This window comes from Trichomycterus rosablanca, chromosome 11, assembly GCF_030014385.1.
Source record: "Trichomycterus rosablanca isolate fTriRos1 chromosome 11, fTriRos1.hap1, whole genome shotgun sequence".
Classification (NCBI taxonomy): Eukaryota; Metazoa; Chordata; class Actinopteri; order Siluriformes; family Trichomycteridae; genus Trichomycterus; species Trichomycterus rosablanca.
In genome coordinates, this window is record NC_085998.1 from 27239679 (window position 1) to 27261411 (window position 21733).

Sequence of the window (21733 nt, forward strand, 5' to 3'; positions counted from 1 at the left end):
AAAAACACAGTTTCTTACATTTACTTTGACTTTTATTTGATTGCAGACAGGATGAACCTGAGATATTTCATGTTTTATCTGCTCAACTTCATTTCATTTATTAATCAACATCCATTCCTGCATTTCAGGCCTGCAACACATTCCAAAAAAAGTTGGGACAGTAAATCATTTACCACTTTGTAATAATGCCATTCCTTTTCATCACACTTAAAAGACGTTTTGGCACCGAGGAGACCAAGTGATTTAATGTTTCAGCTTTTATTTTGTCCCATTCTTCCTGCAAACACGTCTTAAGATGTGCAACAGTACGGGGTCGTCGTTAACACATTTTTTCATTCCAAATTCTCCACACATTTTCTATTGGGGACAGATCAGGACTGCAGGCAGGCCAGTCCATTACCCATACCCTCCTCTTCCGCAGCCATGCCTTTGTAATGTGTGCAGCATGTTGTTTTGCATTGTGTTGTTGAAAAATGCATGGACGTCCCTGGAAAAGATGACGTCTTGAAGGCAGCATATGTTGCTTTAAGATCTCAATGTACTTTTCTGCATAATTGCTGCCATCACAGAAGTGTAAATGACCTTTGCCAAGGGCACTGACACAGCCCCATACATGACAGACCCTGACTTTTGGACTGATAACAGTCTGGATGGTCCTTTTCGTCTTTAGTCTGGAGCACACAGAGTCAATTTTTTCCCCAAAAAGACCTGGACTGCTGATTCATCTGACCACAATAAACGTTTCCACTGTGTGATGGTCCATCCTAGATGCCTTAGAGCCCAGAGAAGTCGATGCTGCTTCTAGACATGGTTAACATAAGGCTTCTTTTTTGCACAGTAAAATTTTAAGTGGCTTTTGTGCATGTAACTCTGTATTGTAGTGCTTGACAAAGGTTTGCCAAAGTAATCCCTCACCCATGTGGTTACATCAGCTATTGTTAAATGTCGGTTCTTGATGCAGTGCCGTCTGAGGGATCAAAGATCACAGGCTTTCAGCTTAAGCTTGCGCCCTTGGCCTTTATGCACTGAAATTCCTCCCGATTCCTTGAATTGTTTAATAATATTATGCACTGTAGAGGGAGAAATATGCAAATCCCATCCAATCTTTCTTTGAGGTTCATTGTTTTTAAACATTTCAATCATTCTCTCACACATTTGTTGACAAACTGGAGATCCTCTGATCAGCTTTGCTCATCAAAGATTCAGCCTTTCCTGGATGCTGCTTTTGTACCAAACCATGATTACAATCACTTGTTGACATCACCTGTTTGGAATCACATCATTATTTAGTTTTTTCACCTCATTACTAGCCCTAAATTGCCCCAGTCCCAACTTTTTTGGAATGTTTTGCAGGCCTGAAATGCAGGAATGGAGGTATATTAACAAATGAAATGAAGTTGAGCAGATAAAACATGAAATATCTTGGGTTCAAACTGTCTGCAATCAAATAAAAGTCAAAGTAAACGTAAGGCACACTGCAGTTTTATTTTATTAGCATTTTCCATACTGTCCCAACTATTTCTGATTTGGGGTTGTAGAATTTTCCTGACAAATACTTAGTTATTCAAAGTAACAAGGGATGTCATTGTCAGAAGAAAGGTACAAAACATCTATAAGGCTTTACATATAACATGGAACACAGTGATGATGGACACAACATCCACATTAGGTACAGTGGTAGCCTAGTGGGTAGAGCTTTGGGCTATCAACCAGAAGATTGGCGGTTCAAATCAAGGCTCTGCTAAGCAGCCACTGTAGGGTCCTTGAGCAAGGCCCTTAACCCTGTCTGCTCCAGGGGCGCCGTACGATGGCTGACCCTGCGCTCTGACCCCAGCTTCCAAACATATATATATATGCGAAGAAAGAATTTCATTGTACTGTACAACTGTATATGTATATATGACATATAAAGTGGATAAAAATATGGCACAGGAGTGACATTACCAAGAACTGGATGTCTATCCAAAATTGATGAAAAGACAGGAAGAAAGCTTGTCTAAAGGGCTGCCAAGAGGCCTACACCATCATTGAATGAGCTGCAGGATTTTCTGATAAAGACTGGATGTGTACTACATGTGACAACAACCTGCCATAAGCCTCAGTTTTTTTGTGCCAGACAAAATATCAATGCATATAGCCAAACAGTTCCAGATTTGATTTGATACTCTATAGAACTGTGTCCAATAACTCTGCAGGCCTATTCAAATCCCTTCTGGCATGTTCCAGTCAACCCTTCCTGTGTTTCTTAAACTACTAGAGTGTCATGCATTATGGAGTCCAGCCATGAAGTCTTTGGTTGTTAAGTAATCTTCTTATAGTTGCCATTGACACATTTGTCCCAGCCTGGTCCTCCTGATAAGATTGCCAAGGCCTTGGGCTTTCTCCTATGGTCATGCTGGTTTGCTGATGTGCCATATGTTTGGAACTTCTGGGCAATACTCTCAAAGGTGTCTGTGGCAATGTTTAAGGTCTTGGAAATCTTCTTATATGTTGCTGTTTTGAAATGATCTCCTCTCTCAGCTTTAGGGACTGCTCCTTAGTTTTCACCATGGTTGTAAAACACCTTGAACACTTATCTGGGTGCTGGTTATAGAGTATAACACATCCCAGCTAAAGCACATTAGGTTCATTATTCAGTTTCCAGTGGTTTAATTATGGGAAACGTGGGGTAAAAGCTAAAACATCTGGACAAGCAACTGTCCAAAACAAAAAGCATCCGCACATGCTGGCCGTTTACCTTCTTAGGAAGGACTTAATTGGTTATTCAGAAATGTTGTACATGACTGTCTGTTTATCTGACAACTAAGTAACCACAACCATCAACAACCTGAGCCTTTAAAATTAAAAGTACCTTGTTCTCCTGTGGGGTAAAGAAAACTGTAAAGGTGGATGCCATGCCTGGAGCCACTTTGTTGCCTACGTCTGTAGGACTGACCACTTTGAAATACAAGGAGTCTTCTTCAACCACCTTTACCAGACGAGGGATCTACAAAAGACAGAGGAACTTGTAATAAATCATAAACATTGGATAAATCAAACTAAATGTAATTTTTAATAGCAGATTTAAGACCATGGCTGATATTATGAAACACAGATACAGAATGTAATTGTTTAGGTATATTTATATACACTGATCAGCCATAACATTAAAACCACCTCCTTGTTTCTACACTCACTGTCCATTTTATCAGCTTCACTTACCATATAAAAGCACTTTGTAGTTCAACAATTACTGACTGTAGTCCATTTATTTCTCTACATGCTTTTTTAACCTGCTTTCACCCTGTTCTTCAATGGTCAGGACCCCTGCAGGACCACCACAGAGCAGGTATTATTTAGGTGGTGGATCATTCTCAGCACTGCAGTGACACTGACATGGTGGTGGTGTGTTAGTGTGTGTTGTGCTGGTATGAGTGGATCAGACACAGCAGCGCTGCTGGAGTTTTTAAATACCATGTCCACTCACTGTCCACTCTATTAGACACTTCTACCTAGTTGGTCCACCTTGTAGATGTAAAGTCAGAGACGATCGCTCATCTATTGCTGCTGTTTGAGTTGGTCATCTTTTAGACCTTCATCAGTGGTCACAGGACGCTGCCCACAGGGCGCCGTTGGCTGGATATTTTTGGTTGGTGGACTATTCTCAGTCCAGCAGTGACAGTGAGGTGTTTAAAAACTCCATCAGCATTGCTGTGTCTTATCCACTCATACCAGCACAACACACACTAACACACCACCATCATGTCAGTGTCACTGCAGTGCTGAGAATGACTCACCACCCAAATAATACCTGCTCTGTAGTGGTCCTGTGGGGGTCCTGACCATTGAAGAACAGCATGAAAGGGGGCTAACAAAGCATGCAGAGAAACAGATGGACTACAGTCAGTATTTGTAGAACTACAAAGTGCTCCTATATGGTAAGTGGAGCTGATAAAATGGACAGTGAGTGTAGAAACAAGGAGGTGGTTTTAATGTTATGGCTGATCAGTATATATATTTACATGTATATATACATATATTTCATTAAAAGGTTTAATTTCAATATAGCAGTTATTTGGGGATGGGGTATGAAATGAAATTGAATGAAAGATGACAAAATACAGATGCAAAATACAGTTTATTGTTATGCCCCCTAACACAAACATCACACAAAATAGGGTCTATTCGCAAACCTAGTGAGCTCTCTACATAGACACATTTTACGTCATCCTTTACGCTCTCGAGAAGAAGACTGTTCGAATTCTTAGATAGCTAAAAATGCTGCTTACTAAGGTGCCTTATTTCAAAGTTATAAACTGATTGAATAACAAGGGAACACCTGATGCTTTCTTAGCGATGAAGGCAATCCCAGCATTCAGTGCAACACAACTTTTCTCACAAAAAAATTACAAATATGGCAGATAAACGTGGAACAACAAACAAAGTTCTTTTCAAATGTTAACTATTTCTCATTGATTTTTTATTTGTATAATGGTGCAAAGTTTCATTTATTTGCAAATTTGGGCTTGTCAGTGACAATTTAACCGTTTTCAGTACACAGAGGGAGATGTTAGCTGGCATGCTAGCGAGTTGTGCCACCTCAGCCTATTGGTTTAAATGGCCTGAGGCTAACTATGTTAGCTTAGTACATAAAACTGTGGTGACGTGATCGCAGCAGTCGATTCCAAATCGATGTCGAAATAATCTGCCTTATAAGTCAATGTCTTACTAGAATTATCTCTACTTAGGCATCTGCCTAGGTAGGCAGAAGGCAACAAGGAAGCTCTCTAGGTTTTCGGACAGATCCATAGTGTACAGTAAGATACAGTGTATCACAAAAGTGAGTACACCCCTCACATTTCTGCAAATATTTTATTATATCTTTTCATGGGACAACACTATAGAAATAAAACTTGGATATAACTTAGAGTAGTCAGTGTACAACTTGTATAGCAGTGTAGATTTACTGTCTTCTGAAAATAACTCAACACACAGCCATTAATGTCTAAATAGCTGGCAACATAAGTGAGTACACCCCACAGTGAACATGTCCAAATTGTGCCCAAAGTGTCAATATTTTGTGTGACCACCATTATTATCCAGCACTGCCTTAACCCTCCTGGGCATGGAATTCACCAGAGCTGCACAGGTTGCTACTGGAATCCTCTTCCACTCCTCCATGATGACATCACGGAGCTGGTGGATGTTAGACACCTTGAACTCCTCCATCTTCCACTTGAGGATGCGCCACAGGTGCTCAATTGAGTTTAGTCCATCACCTTTACCTTCAGCTTCCTCAGCAAGGCAGTTGTCATCTTGGAGGTTGTGTTTGGGGTCGTTATCCTGTTGGAAAACTGCCATGAGGCCCAGTTTTCGAAGGGAGGGGATCATGCTCTGTTTCAGAATGTCACAGTACATGTTGGAATTCATGTTTCCCTCAATGAACTGCAGCTCCCCAGTGCCAGCAACACTCATGCAGCCCAAGACCATGATGCTACCACCACCATGCTTGACTGTAGGCAAGATACAGTTGTCTTGGTACTTCTCACCAGGGTGCCGCCACACATGCTGGACACCATCTGAGCCAAACAAGTTTATCTTGGTCTCGTCAGACCACAGGGCATTCCAGTAATCCATGTTCTTGGACTGCTTGTCTTCAGCAAACTGTTTGCGGGCTTTCTTGTGCGTCAGCTTCCTTCTGGGATGACGACCATGCAGACCGAGTTGATGCAGTGTGCGGCGTATGGTCTGAGCACTGACAGGCTGACCTCCCACGTCTTCAACCTCTGCAGAAATGCTGGTAGCACTCATGTGTCTATTTTTTAAAGCCAACCTCTGGATATGACGCCGAACACGTGGACTCAACTTCTTTGGTCGACCCTGGCGAAGCCTGTTCCGAGTGGAACCTGTCCTGGAAAACCGCTGTATGACCTTGGCCACCATGCTGTAGCTCAGTTTCAGGGTGTTCGCAATATTCTTATAGCCCAGGCCTTCTTTGTGGAGAGCAACAATTCTATTTCTCACATCCTCAGAGAGTTCTTTGCCATGAGGTGCCATGTTGAATATCCAGTGGCCAGTATGAGAGAATTGTACCCAAAACACCAAATTTAAAAGCCATGCTCCCCATTTACACCTGGGACCTTGACACATGACACCAGGGAGGGACAACGACACATTTGGGCACAATTTGGACATGTTCACTGTGGGGTGTACTCACTTATGTTGCCATCTATTTAGACATTAATGGCTGTGTGTTGAGTTATTTTCAGAAGACAGTAAATCTACACTGCTATACAAGTTGTATACTGACTACTCTAAGTTATATCCAAGTTTCATGTCTATAGTGTTGTCCCATGAAAAGATATAATGAAATATTTGCAGAAATGTGAGGGGTGTACTCACTTTTGTGATACACTGTATGTGCTAAGTATGGAGTTACCTTGTCATTATTGCGCAATACCAGCGGCACCTCATACGTCTCAGAGGACAGGTAGTTCTGAAACACAATCTCAGATGGGTAAGGCTGAAAAATTGGCTGGTCCACGTCCACCGTAGAAAACTGAAAACATCAAAAACAAAAACAGAAAATGAATTCTTATTTCAAATTGAAAAGTAAACGATAATTAGTCATTTATTTCCAAGTGCATCCAAGTGCAACAAGTCCTGATCTGTATATTTAGGTTTTGTTTCTTAAAAATATACAGTACAGTAGACCCTTGAGTTACAAACGGTTTACCATACGAACATTTCGGGTTACGAGCGATCTGTTTCAACTTAACGTACGAACAAATTTCAGATTACGAACCTAAATTCGCAAAGCACATGACGTCATGAACACGTTGACTCCGACTGTCTCTCTTCATATATATATATACAGTGTATCACAAAAGTGAGTACACCCCTCACATTTCTGCAGATATTTAAGTATATCTTTTCATGGGACAACACTGACAAAATGACACTTTGACACAATGAAAAGTAGTCTGTGTGCAGCTTATATAACAGTGTAAATTTATTCTTCCCTCAAAATAACTCAATATACAGCCATTAATGTCTAAACCACCGGCAACAAAAGTGAGTACACCCCTAAGAGACTACACCCCTAAATGTCCAAATTGAGCACTGCTTGTCATTTTTCCTCCAAAATGTCATGTGATTTGTTAGTGTTACTAGGTCTCAGGTGTGCATAGGGAGCAGGTGTGTTCAATTTAGTAGTACAGCTCTCACACTCTCTCATACTGGTCACTGAAAGTTCCAACATGGCACCTCATGGCAAAGAACTCTCTGAGGATCTTAAAAGACGAATTGTTGCGCTACATGAAGATGGCCAAGGCTACAAGAACATTGCCAACACCCTGAAACTGAGCTGCAGCACAGTGGCCAAGATCATCCAGCGTTTTAAAAGAGCAGGGTCCACTCAGAACAGACCTCGCGTTGGTCGTCCAAAGAAGCTGAGTGCACGTGCTCAGCGTCACATCCAACTGCTGTCTTTGAAAGATAGGCGCAGGAGTGCTGTCAGCATTGCTGCAGAGATTGAAAAGGTGGGGGGTCAGCCTGTCAGTGCTCAGAACATACGCCGCACACTACATCAAATTGGTCTGCATGGCTGTCACCCCAGAAGGAAGCCTCTTCTGAAGTCTCTACACAAGAAAGCCCGCAAACAGTTTGCTGAAGACATGTCAACAAAGGACATGGATTACTGGAACCATGTCCTATGGTCTGATGAGACCAAGATTAATTTGTTTGGTTCAGATGGTCTCAAGCATGTGTGGCAGCAATCAGGTGAGGAGTACAAAGATAAGTGTGTCATGCCTACAGTCAAGCATGGTGGTGGGAATGCCATGGTCTGGGGCTGCATGAGTGCAGCAGGTGTTGGGGAGTTACATTTCATTGAGGGACACATGAACTCCAATATGTACTGTGAAATACTGAAGCAGAGCATGATCCCCTCCCTCCGGAAACTGGGTCGCAGGGCAGTGTTCCAGCATGATAATGACCCCAAACACACCTCTAAGACGACCACTGCTTTATTGAAGAGGCTGAGGGTAAAGGTGATGGACTGGCCAAGCATGTCTCCAGACCTAAACCCAATAGAACATCTTTGGGGCATCCTCAAGCGGAAGGTGGAGGAGCGCAAAGTCTCGAATATCCGCCAGCTCCGTGATGTCGTCATGGAGGAGTGGAAAAGCATTCCAGTGGCAACCTGTGAAGCTCTGGTAAACTCCATGCCCAGGAGAGTTAAGGCAGTTCTGGGAAATAATGGTGGCCACACAAAATATTGACACTTCAGGAACTTTCACTAAGGGGTGTACTCACTTTTGTTGCCGGTGGTTTAGACATTAATGGCTGTATATTGAGTTATTTTGAGGGAAGAATAAATTTACACTGTTATATAAGCTGCACACAGACTACTTTTCATTGTGTCAAAGTGTCATTTTGTCAATGTTGTCCCATGAAAAGATATACTTAAATATCTGCAGAAATGTGAGGGGTGTACTCACTTTTGTGATACACTGTATATACAGTGCCTTGCAAAAGTATTCAGCCCCCTTGAACTTTTCAACCTTTTGCCACATTTCAGGCTTCAAACATAACGATATGAAATTGTAATTTTTTGTGAAGAATCAACAACAAGTGGGACACAATCGTGAAGTGGAACGAAATTTATTGGATATTTTAAACTTTTTTTAGAAATAAAAAACTAAAAAGTGGGGCGTGCAATATTATTCAGCCCCTTTACTTTCAGTGCAGCAAACTCACTCCAGAAGTTCAGTGAGGATCTCTGAATGATCCAATGTTGACCTAAATGACTGATGGTGATAAATAGAATCCACCTGTGTGTAATCAAGTCTCCGTATAAATGCACCTGCTCTGTGACAGTCTCAGAGTTCTGTTTAAAGCGCAGAGAGCATCATGAAGACCAAGGAACACACCAGGCAGGTCCGAGATACTGTTGTGGAGAAGTTTAAAGCCGGATTTGGATACAAAAAGATTTCCCAAGCTTTAAACATCTCAAGGAGCACTGTGCAAGCGATCATATTGAAATGGAAGGAGTATCAGACCACTGCAAATCTACCAAGACCCGGCCGTCCCTCTAAACTTTCAGCTCAAACAAGGAGAAGACTGATCAGAGATGCAGCCAAGAGGCCCATGATCACTCTGAATGAACTGCAGAGATCTACAGCTGAGGTGGGAGACTCTGTCCATAGGACACAATCAGTCGTACACTGCACAAATCTGGCCTTTATGGAAGAGTGGCAAGAAGAAAGCCATTTCTCAAAGATATCTATAAAAAGTCACCTGGGAGACACACCAAACATGTGGAAGAAGGTGCTCTGGTCAGATGAAACCAAAATCGAACTTTTTGGCCACAATGCAAAACGTTATGTTTGGCGTAAAAGCAACACAGCTCATCACCCTGAACACACCATCCCCACTGTCAAACATGGTGGTGGCAGCATCATGGTTTGGGCCTGCTTTTCTTCAGCAGGGACAGGGAAGATGGTTAAAATTGATGGGAAGATGGATGGAGCCAAATACAGGACCATTCTGGAAGAAAACCTGTTGCAGTCTGCAAAAGACCTGAGACTGGGACGGAGATTTATCTTCCAACAAGACAATGATCCAAAACATAAAGCAAAAGCTACAATGGAATGGTTCACAAATAAACGTATCCAGGTGTTAGAATGGCCAAGTCAAAGTCCAGACCTGAATCCCATCGAGAATCTGTGGAAAGAGCTGAAAACTGCTGTTCACAAACGCTCTCCATCCAACCTCACTGAGCTCGAACTGTTTTGCAAGGAAGAATGGGCAAAAATGTCTGTCTCTCGATGTGCAAAACTGATAGAGACATACCCCAAGCGACTTGCAGCTGTAATCGCAGCAAAAGGTGGCGCTACAAAGTATTAACGCAAGGGGGCTGAATAATATTGCACGCCCCACTTTTCAGTTTTTTATTTCTAAAAAAAGTGTAAAATATCCAATAAATTTCGTTCCACTTCACGATTGTGTCCCACTTGTTGTTGATTCTTCACAAAAAAATTACAATTTCATATCGTTATGTTTGAAGCCTGAAATGTGGCAAAAGGTTGAAAAGTTCAAGGGGGCTGAATACTTTTGCAAGGCACTGTATATACAGTGAGCGAACATTTGGACAGCGGATGGTGTTTTTCCGGTGTTTTCTTTATATTTTGTAAAATTCAATATTAAAATGTCCCCAAAGAAGGTGCAGAGAAAGTGCAGTGCTGAGAAAATGAACAAATCTTTTAATATTTAGTGTTGTATCATTACTTCTACCAGTAGCTGTCACTGTGTATCAGACAGAGGGGGCAGTTAGTGAGAGAGAAGAAGGAATTCAGCTCAGTAAAGTATTCTTTCTTTTGTGCAATTACACCTACAAAATACAACACTACTGAAATAAAGAAGGAAATAATAGAGAAATATGAGAGTTATTGTCGTTTCTGGTAGATACATTTTATAAAAAAAAGGACATTTATTATGGTGTATGATACAGCACACGTACTGTACTGAATGTGTGTTTTTTATGTACAGTACTACTGAGTATTATTGTTTATTATTGTTTATTACAGGAATGTCTATTCTATTATTTAAGATTTAAGGGAAAATATAGTTGTTTTATAACAAAAAAGACCATTTAAGAAATAAGAAAGGTTAGGTAAGAGGGGTGGTGTGGGAGGTCTGGCACGGATTAATTCTAAAAATAGGTTTAACTAACAAACATTTTAACTTAAGAACAACCCTTTGGAACCAATTAAATTCGTAAGTCAAGGGTCTACTATACATGCTTTGTGTTAACTGTTATGTTTTTGTAATCCACAGACAGTCCCATGTGGTCTGTAAATAGTATGAGCTATAAAATATAGACCAGTGCATCTTTGAGGTATTTCTAATGCACATCACTTTTTAAAATGTGCCAGTATAGAAAGGTACTAGGATTTTACCCAGCTGCATGATTACTTGATTAGGTATTTATTTTTAATTGTGCTACATATTTAGTTTCCATGAGGTAACAATTGTGTGGTCCCTATTAAACAAATAACCTAATGTGACAAAAAAATACAACAGATTTTAATATGTAACAGTTGTTTCAAGTAAACCATGATTCAGAAACCAGGTAAATTAAAATAAGTACACTTAAGAGTTCATTAACATGTAGAAACACCTTTAGCATCTGCTTATGCATAGCTCTCTTAAGATCTTGAGATCTTAAGAAGTTAAGGTCTGGACTTGGTCATTTCACTTCAATGTTTTTTTTCTTTAGTTATTATGAAACAGCCATGTCTTTATAGACATCTGACCAGCTGATCTCAGCGGTAGTGGGCTAGCAGAAGATCTGTCTGTTACTTGACTCTGTTCTCATCCAGATTAAGCTGTTGGACAGATGGCTCCTCCAAAGCTGTACAGTGGCACTAAGGTCAGGGCTCTGTGAAGGACATTGGAGTTTCCTAAAACCAAGCTTTTGTCATGTCTTGATGATACACCCTGCTTTGTGCAGTCATGCTGGATCATAAAAGAACCTACCTTAAACTGTTGCTGCGCATTAGTTGGCAACTGTTTGTGGCTAAAACAAATGGATTTAATAAAGAAATAGAAGGGGTCCAAATACTTTCCTTGCTGTCTTACTGTCTACATAGGCAGCTGCCTTAGTAGAGTGGATTCTAATAAGTCAATGACTTATAAGGCAGGTTATTCGAACGCGCTACTTAGACAGCGATTCCATCGGGTGTCGCATTTCGCGTTTAGCATTTAGCATCTTGCCATTAAAACCAATAAACTGAGGTAGCACAGCACGCTAACGTATAGCATCTCCTTCATGTACCGATAACGGTTAAATTTCCTGACAAACCCGAACTTGCAAATAAAAACACTCGGTACAAGTTTATACAAGTTAAAAATCAGTAATATTTTATTTACGTTTGAAAATAACTCATTCGTTTCTCCGCCCCGTCAGCCATGTTTATTTTTCTGTGAGAGAAGAGCATCCGACCCGCAATGAATGCTGGGATTGCCTTGATCACTAAGGCAGTGTCGGATGCTCACTCGTTCTTCAGCCAAAATAACATTGAAATATTAAGATGCCTCAGAAGTGAGGATTTTAAGGTATCTAGGATTTCGAACAGCCTCCTTCTCGAGAGCGCGCACAGGATGACGTAAAATGCTGTCTATGTAGAGAGCTCACTAGCTTTTCGAACACACCCAAAGATTTAATGAGCTTACAGAGGTACACATGATTTAGCTCCTGGGATTTTTTTTTAGGATTAAATGGTGTGACCTTGGAGTAAATTTGTTGGGATGACCAGTCCTGGGAACCCTCTTAAAGGCTCTATATTTGTAAACAATCAATCTCACTGTAGAAAGGTGAATTTAAAATTGGACATAACTTTCCAAGAATGAGGAGCATCAACAATTGCTTCCTATAAGTCACAACTGAACTCCTTTGTTTTTACCATTATTTACACATATCTGAGTCGTCCAAAACACCACTGCCAAAGGTTCTGCTTTTATAGTCAAACTTCTTAATGATTAACCTGACACATACAGTAGATCTTAAGTAGAATATATGAATAAATAAATAAATTTCTCTTCACATTGCTTGTGTGTGTGTGTCTGTGTTTGTGTGTACAACAAAATAACAACAAAAACAGTGACAAGACAAGTTTACCTTGTGGTGTGTGGTTTCACTCATGTCTAGAAGCTCCAAAATACGTGGTGGATGCATCTTATATGTATTAGCTAATCTCTCTTCTGTAGTCTGAGACATCTCATGTGCATACATAGATGGAGATAGCTATAACAAGAGAAGCCACAGCAATTTACTTCATAAGAACAAAATACACTTAACCCTTTAATGTTCTCACCAAGAGAAAAAGTGTTTAAAATATTATTTCTATTTATTTCTTAGTTTCTTGGGACTATACCAACAACAAACATTTAAACATTTTTTACTAGTGCACACAGTGTTTTTAATGAGCCTTTACCAAACAGTTGGAACAGCAGATGATCACAAAAATGATGCAACTTTAATGGATGATTTTTCAGCTGCTACCTTCAAGTTGACAAATAAGTTAGAAAGACTGCTTTCCTAAAACCATCCACCAATATTTTTGAGTTTAACACGTGTCAACCAAGGAGTAGATAAGGTCCAAACAAGATTATGAACGGTATTTCGACTGAATAGTGAAGGAGCATCCAATGCTTCCTTAGCGCTGAAGGCAATCCCAGCATTCAGTGCGGCAAACCTTCTCTCACAAAAAAATAGAAATATGGCAGACGAATGCGGAGCAGCGAGTTATTTTCTATTATATATATATATATATATATATATGTATATACATATATATATACACAGTATATACTGTATATATGTATATATATATATATATATATATATATACAGTGTATCACAAAAGTGAGTACACCCCTCACATTTCTGCAGATATTTAAGTATATCTTTTCATGGGACAACACTGACAAAATGACACTTTGACACAATGAAAAGTAGTCTGTGTGCAGCTTATATAACAGTGTAAATTTATTCTTCCCTCAAAATAACTCAATATACAGCCATTAATGTCTAAACCACCAGCAACAAAAGTGAGTACACCCCTTAGTGAAAGTTCCTGAAGTGTCAATATTTTGTGTGGCCACCATTATTTCCCAGAACTGCCTTAACTCTCCTGGGCATGGAGTTTACCAGAGCTTCACAGGTTGCCACTGGAATGCTTTTCCACTCCTCCATGATGACATCACGGAGCTGGCGGATATTCGAGACTTTGCGCTCCTCCACCTTCCGCTTGAGGATGCCCCAAAGATGTTCTATTGGGTTTAGGTCTGGAGACATGCTTGGCCAGTCCATCACCTTTACCCTCAGCCTCTTCAATAAAGCAGTGGTCGTCTTAGAGGTGTGTTTGGGGTCATTATCATGCTGGAACACTGCCCTGCGACCCAGTTTCCGGAGGGAGGGGATCATGCTCTGCTTCAGTATTTCACAGTACATATTGGAGTTCATGTGTCCCTCAATGAAATGTAACTCCCCAACACCTGCTGCACTCATGCAGCCCCAGACCATGGCATTCCCACCACCATGCTTGACTGTAGGCATGACACACTTATCTTTGTACTCCTCACCTGATTGCCGCCACACATGCTTGAGACCATCTGAACCAAACAAATTAATCTTGGTCTCATCAGACCATAGGACATGGTTCCAGTAATCCATGTCCTTTGTTGACATGTCTTCAGCAAACTGTTTGCGGGCTTTCTTGTGTAGAGACTTCAGAAGAGGCTTCCTTCTGGGGTGACAGCCATGCAGACCAATTTGATGTAGTGTGCGGCGTATGGTCTGAGCACTGACAGGCTGACCCCCCACCTTTTCAATCTCTGCAGCAATGCTGACAGCACTCTTGCGCCTATCTTTCAAAGACAGCAGTTGGTTGTGACGCTGAGCATGTGCACTCAGCTTCTTTGGACGACCAACGCGAGGTCTGTTCTGAGTGGACCCTGCTCTTTTAAAACGCTGGATGATCTTGGCCACTGTGCTGCAGCTCAGTTTCAGGGTGTTGGCAATCTTCTTGTAGCCTTGGCCATCTTCATGTAGCGCAACAATTCGTCTTTTAAGATCCTCAGAGAGTTCTTTGCCATGAGGTGCCATGTTGGAACTTTCAGTGACCAGTATGAGAGAGTGTGAGAGCTGTACTACTAAATTGAACACACCTGCTCCCTATGCACACCTGAGACCTAGTAACACTAACAAATCACATGACATTTTGGAGGGAAAATGACAAGCAGTGCTCAATTTGGACATTTAGGGGTGTAGTCTCTTAGGGGTGTACTCACTTTTGTTGCCGGTGGTTTAGACATTAATGGCTGTATATTGAGTTATTTTGAGGGAAGAATAAATTTACACTGTTATATAAGCTGCACACAGACTACTTTTCATTGTGTCAAAGTGTCATTTTGTCAGTGTTGTCCCATGAAAAGATATACTTAAATATCTGCAGAAATGTGAGGGGTGTACTCACTTTTGTGATACACTGTATATATATACAGTATATATATATATATTGCATCATGCTTCCTCTCCACTAATGTCGAACCCTGCTCTGATTTGAGCAAATCGAAGCTAACTCACGCCCCCTCCGACACGTGGGCAGCAGCCGTATGCATCTTGTCACCAACACCAGGCGAGATTGCATATTTGCGAATCAGCCTTGTGTACGCACTCTTTTCCCGTCTCTATGCAGGCGCCATCAATCAGCCAGCAGAGGTCATAGTGCATCAGTTACGAGGAGTTCCGGCTTAATACCCCACCCCTGTATGAACAACAGGCCAATCGTTGTTCATGTGTTCGCTCAGCTCAGCAGGATGGCAGAGCTGAGATTCGATACGATGTATTTGAAAGCCCAGCTCTGGTGCGCTAGCATGTGTTTTTACCGTGAGTTATTTTCAAATGTAAATAAATTATCATTGATGTTTAATTTGTATAAACACGTACAAGTGTCACTTATTTGTAAATTCGGGCTTGTCGGTGACAATTTAACCATTTTTGGTACACGGAAGGACGCGTTAGCTGGCATGCTAGCACGTTGTGCCACCTCAAACCACTTTGTTAGCTTAGTAAGCAAAAACTGGTGTAATTGCTGTAATCTCTGTCTGAATAACAGACATCCCAAGTTGCAAAAACTTATTTATATATGGGTGATAACTTATAGGAGCTGCTAACTGAGCTACTAAGCTAACTGTTCGCGTCACAAACACATTAATGTGTACTACATAGCGCACTAAGTTGTATATCAGATAACGGATTTATGTTCCCTACATAGTGCACTAGATAGTTTTTTAGATATTAATTTATGTTACCTACTTAGTGCACTAGACAGTATATTAGACAATTGATTTATGTTCCCTACACAGTGCGCTAGATTGTATATCAGATAACGGATTTAATACGCGATCAGGGAATAAAGTCTGTGTCACCTGCGTGCGCATGTGTGTGTGTGTGTGTGTGTCTGTGTGTGTGTGTGCGCTCTTGGCCACTTGTTCAAGATTCCGGGAGATTTGATCTGACTTGCGGGCATCAGGGAGCCTCTATGTATATGCGGGAGACTCCCGGAACGTCCGGGAGACTTGGGAAGTCTGGAATAACCTGACTTATTAGAATGCTCTCTACTTAGGCAGCTGCCTATGCAGGCAGTAGACAGCAAGGCAGCTCACTAGGTTTTCGAACAGACCCCTAATCTGCACAGCGCTCCATAGCGCTTTTAGAGGCGAATAATATTATATGATTTGCTGCCTACTGAAGCTTACAGCCGGTAAAATTAACTGTTATGGTATGTGCTATGGTATGGTATATGAAAAATCCATACCGTACGAGGAATCAAAGCCGTTACAGCAAATGTACCGTCATACCGCCCAGCTCTACAACTTATTTAAGTATTTAACCTAGTATTTAAGTAAAGTCTGGGCTTTGGCTGGGCCACTTAAGTACATTCAGAGACTTAACTCATAACCACTGCAGTGTTGTTATGGCTGTATACTTCGGGTCCTTGTCAGTCTGAGTTTGCATGTGCTCTGGATATGTTTTTTTCAAGAATGCATTCCTGTGCCCCTCTATTCTTTACACTTTACCTATCCCTGCTGCTGAGAAGCACCCCCATAAGTCATTGTGCCACCACAGTGTTTAAGTGTAGGGATAGTACTAGATGTGATGTGCAGTGCCTGTTTTTGCCAGACATATTGCTTGCTCTTCTGTCCAGAAGAAAATCTTTTTATTTATGTTGCCATATTCTCTTACATGCCCTTTATTTAAAAGTGGCTTCTGGCTTGCCACTCTGCCATAAAAGCCTGATTTATGGTGTGCTGCTGAAATGTATGTCCTTGCAAAAGGTCTTCCAATTTCTGCACAGTGACCATTGAGTTCTTTCTTACCTCCCTGATTTATTCCCTCCCTCCATCCTTTTCTTGTCCAGATGCCCAACCATTGAAAGGCTCAAGACTGTGCCAAGCTTCTTTCATTTCATAATTATTGAGGCCGTTGTGGTCCTGAGAGCATTCAAAGGCTCATATATTGTTTTATGTCCTTGCCCTGATCTATACCCACCTATAATTGCATCATGGAGATCCACAGACAGTTTCTTGGACTTCATGGCTTGGGTTTTGTCCTGACAATGTAAATTGTGGGCTTTTATGGACCACGGTATGTGCCTTCCAAAACAATGTCCAATCAACTAAATTGCAATAGACTCCAATTAAGTATTAAACACATCTCAAGGACAACTGAAGCAAACTGGATATGAAGGGTCTGAATACTTTTTAAAGATTTTTATTTACAAACCGGATTCCAAAAAAGTTGGGACACTAAACAAATTGTGAATAAAAACTGAATGCAATGATGTTGAGGTGCCAACATCTAATATTTTATTCAGAATAGAACACAAATCACAGATCAAAAGTTTAAACTGAGAGAATGTATCATTTTAAGGGAAAAATATGTTGTTTCAAAATTTCATGGCATCAACAAATCCCAAAAAAGTTGGGACAAGGCCATTTTTACCACTGTGTGGCATCCCCCCTTCTTCTTACAACACTCAACAGACGTCTGGGGACAGAGGAGACCAGTTTCTCAAGTTTAGAAATAGGAATGCTCTCCCATTCATGTCTAATACAGGCCTCTAACTGTTCAATCGTCTTGGGCCTTCTTTGTCGCACCTTCCTCTTTATGATGCGCCAAATGTTCTCTATAGGTGAAAGATCTGGACTGCAGGCTGGCCATTTCAGTACCCGGATCCTTCTCCTACGTAGCCATGATGTTGTGATTGCTGCAGAATGTGGTCTGGCATTATCTTGTTGAAAAATGCAGGGTCTTCCCTGAAAGAGATGACGTCTAGATGGGAGCATATGTTGTTCTAGAACCTGAACATAGTTCTCTGCATTAATGGTGCCTTTCCAGACATGCAAGCTGCCCATGCCACAAGCACTCATGCAACCCCATACCATCAGTGATGCAGGCTTCTGAACGGAGCGTTGATAACAACTTGGGTTATCCTTGTCCTCTCTGGTCCGGATGACATGGCGTCCCAGTGTTCCATAAAGAACTTCAAATCGTGACTCATCTGACCACAGAACAGTCTTCCATTTTGCCACACTCCATTTTAAACAACCCCTGGCCCAGTGCAAACGTCTGAGCTTGTGGAGCTTGCTTAGAAATGGCTTCCTCTTTGCACTGTAGAGTTTCAGCTGGCAACGGCGGATGGCACGGTGGATTGTGTTCACTGACAATGCTTTCTGGAAGTATTCCTGAGCCCATTCTGTTATTTCCTTGACAGTGGCATTCCTGTTTGAGGTGCAGTGACGTTTAAGGGCCCGGGGATCACGAGCATCCAGTAGAGTTTTACGGCCTTGACCCTTACGCACAGCGATTGTTCCAGATTCTCTGAATCTTTTGATGATGTTATGCACGGTTGATGATGATAACTTAAAAGTCTTTGCTATTTTACGCTGGGTAGCACCATTCTGGTATTGCTGCACTATCTTTTTGCGCAACAATGGTGGAATTGGTGATCCTCTTACCATCTTGGCTTCTGAGAGACACTGACACTCTGAGAAACTCTTTTTATACCCAATCATGTTGTCAATTGACCTAATTAGTGTTAATTGGTCTTCCAGCTGTTTGTTATATGCTCAATTTCCTTTTTCCAGCCACTTATTGCTACTTGTCCCAACTGTTTTGGGATTTGTTGACACTGTGAAATTTTGAATCAACATATTTTTCCTTTAAAATGTTACATTTACTCAGATTAAACTTTTGATCTGTCATCTATGTTCTATTACGAATAAAATATTGACATTTGCCATCTCCTCATCATTGCATTCAGTTTTTATTCACAATTTGTTTAGTGTCCCAACTTTTTTGGAATCCGCTTTGTAATTAATATTTAAAAACATATTTGTATGTTGCCATATCAATACTTTATAAATCAACTGTACGTAGATCATTTTTATTATTTTTATAAGCATTATTTTAAAATACATATTAAATGATTACTCCATTTACTATTTTTAAAACAATGAATGACATTTTAACACTTAAAAATCAGGTGTGCTTTTAAAATACCTACTATCTGCATGAGCTCTCTAGTCAAAGTAGACAATAATACTACTGTAATGTAAATTTACAGGTTTATAGGTTATAGTTTTTAAAAATTCCATATAACACTGAACTACACCGATCAACCATAACATTAAAACTACCTCCTTGTGGTAATCCTGTCCATTTTATCAGCTCCACTTACCACATAGGAGCACTTTGTAGTTCTACAGAACTATTACAGTCTATTACTGACTGTAGTCCATCTGTTTCTCTGCATGCTTTGTTAGCCCCCTTTCATGCTGTTCTTCAATGGTCAGGACTCTCCAAGGACTGCTACAGAGTATGAATTATGAAGGTGGTGGATCATTCCTAGCACTGCAGTGACACTGACATGGTGGTGGTGTGTTAGTGTTGTGCTGCTATGAGTGGATCAGACACAGCAGCGCTGATGGAGTTTTTAAACACCTCACTGTCACTGCTGGACTGAGAATAGTCCACCAACCAAATATATACAGCCAACAGCGTCCTGTGGGCAGCGTCCTGTGACCACTGATGAAGATCTAGAAGATGACCAACTCAAACAGCAGCAATAGATGAGCGATCGTCTCTGACTTTACATCTACAAGGTGGACCAACTAGGTAGAAGTGTCTAATAGAGTGGACAGTGAGTGGACACGGTATTTAAAAACACCAGCAGTGCTGCTGTGTCTGATCCACTCATACCAGCACAACACACACTAACACACCACCACCATGTCATTGTCACTGCAGTGCTGAGAATGATCCACCACCTAAATAATACCTGCTCTGTGGTGGTCCTGCACAGGTCTTGACCATTGAAGAACAGAGTGAAAGGAGGTTAAAAAAGTGGCTGCACTATACACAAAGCATACGTTATATACAGTGGGGCCAAAAAGTCAGCCAGTTTAGTCAGCCACTGATTGTGCAGGTTCTCCTACTTAGAAAGATGAGAGAGGTCTGTAATTTTCATCATAGGTACACTTCAACTATGAGAGACAAAATGAGAAAAAAAATCCAGGAAATCACATTGTAGGATTTTTAAAGAATTTATTTATGGTGGAAAATAAGTATTTGGTCAATAACAAAAGTTCAACTCAATACTTTGTAACATAACCTTTGTAGGCAATGACAGAGGTCAAACGTTTCCTGTAAGTCTTCACCAGGTTTGCACACACTGTAGCTGGTATTTTGGCCCATTCCTCCATGCAGATCTCCTCTAGAGCAGTGATGTTTTGGTGCTGTCGCTGGGTAACACGGACTTTCAACTCCCTGCACAAATTTTCTATGGGGTTGAGGTCTGGAGACTGGCTAGGCCACTCCAGGACCTTGAAATGCTTTTTACGGAGCCACTCCTTCGTTGCCCGAGCGGTGTGTTTGGGATCATTGTCATGCTGGAAGACCCAGCCACGTTCCATCTTCAATGCTCTCACTGATGGAAGGAGGTTTTGGCTTAAAATCTCACAATACATGACCCCGTTCATTCTTCCCTTAACACGGATCAGTCGTCCTGTCCCCTTCTTGGGTTTTTCTTCTTCCTCCAAACACGACGAGTTGAGTTTTTACCAAAAAGTTCCATTTTGGTTTCATCTGACCACATGATATTCTCCCAATCCTCTTCTGGATCTTCCATATGGCAAACTTCAGACGGGCCTGGACATGTACTGGCTTAAGCAGGGGGACACGCCTGGCACTGCAGGATTTGAGTCCCTCTCAGCGTAGTGTGTTACTGATGGTAGCCTTTGTTACTTTGGTCCCAGCTCTCTGCAGGTCATTCATCAGTTCCCTCCGTGTAGTTCTGGGATTTTTGCTCACCGTTCTCATGATCATTTTGACCCCACGGGCCCCAGATCGAGGGAGATTATCAGTGGTCTTGTATGTCTTCCATTTTCCTACAATTGTTCCCACAGTTGATTTATTCACACCAACCTGCTTGCCTATTGTAGATTCACTCTTCCCAGCCTGGTGCAGGTCTACAATTTTCTTCCTGGTGTCCTTCGACAGCTCTTTGGTCTTGGCCATGGTTGAGTTTGGAGTCTGACTGTTTGAGGCTTTGGACAGGTGTCTTTTATACAGATAACGAGGTCAAACAGGTGCCATTAATACAGGTAACGAGTGGAGGACAGAAGAGCTTCTTAAAGAAGAAGTTACAGGTCTGTGAGAGCCAGAAATCTTGCTTGTTTGTTATTGACCAAATACTTATTTTCCACCATAATTTACAAATAAATTCTTTAAAAATCCTACAATGTGATTTCCTGGATTTTTTTTCTCATTTTGTCTCTCATAGTTGAAGTGTACCTATGATGAAAATTACAGACCTCTCTCATCTTTCTAAGTAGGAGAACCTGCACAATCAGTGGCTGACTAAATACTTTTTGACCCCACTGTATGATCTGGCCACACACACTGTATATTTTCATCAGTCTATCAAACGTTACATTATAGTGCACTTACTAGACTGCAAGGTCAGAAACAAAAATGATGTTTAAGTCAAATATAAATGAATAATGCAGAGGAAAATATGGTTAATTTTTAATAACTGTCAGTTGCTGTATATGCATGCTCCAAATGTAGCCCTTTAGATAATGCAAGGACAACAAAAGCAATGCAGTTTTATCTAATCTCAAA

The 21733-nt window shown here is 41.1% G+C and overlaps 1 protein-coding gene across 1 annotated transcript in view; it reads right to left on the reverse strand.

Moving 5' to 3' along the window:
• Window positions 1–21733, reverse strand: part of hydin (HYDIN axonemal central pair apparatus protein) — a 262192-nt gene that overhangs the window by 231652 nt on the left and 8807 nt on the right. The window contains exons 3-5 of the mRNA XM_063004123.1: window positions 12662–12787; window positions 6419–6538; window positions 2852–2986 (exon numbers count right to left, since the gene is read on the reverse strand). Coding sequence (XP_062860193.1) covers window positions 2852–2986; window positions 6419–6538; window positions 12662–12787 — 381 coding nt within the window. The remainder of the gene's footprint in view (window positions 1–2851; window positions 2987–6418; window positions 6539–12661; window positions 12788–21733) is intronic.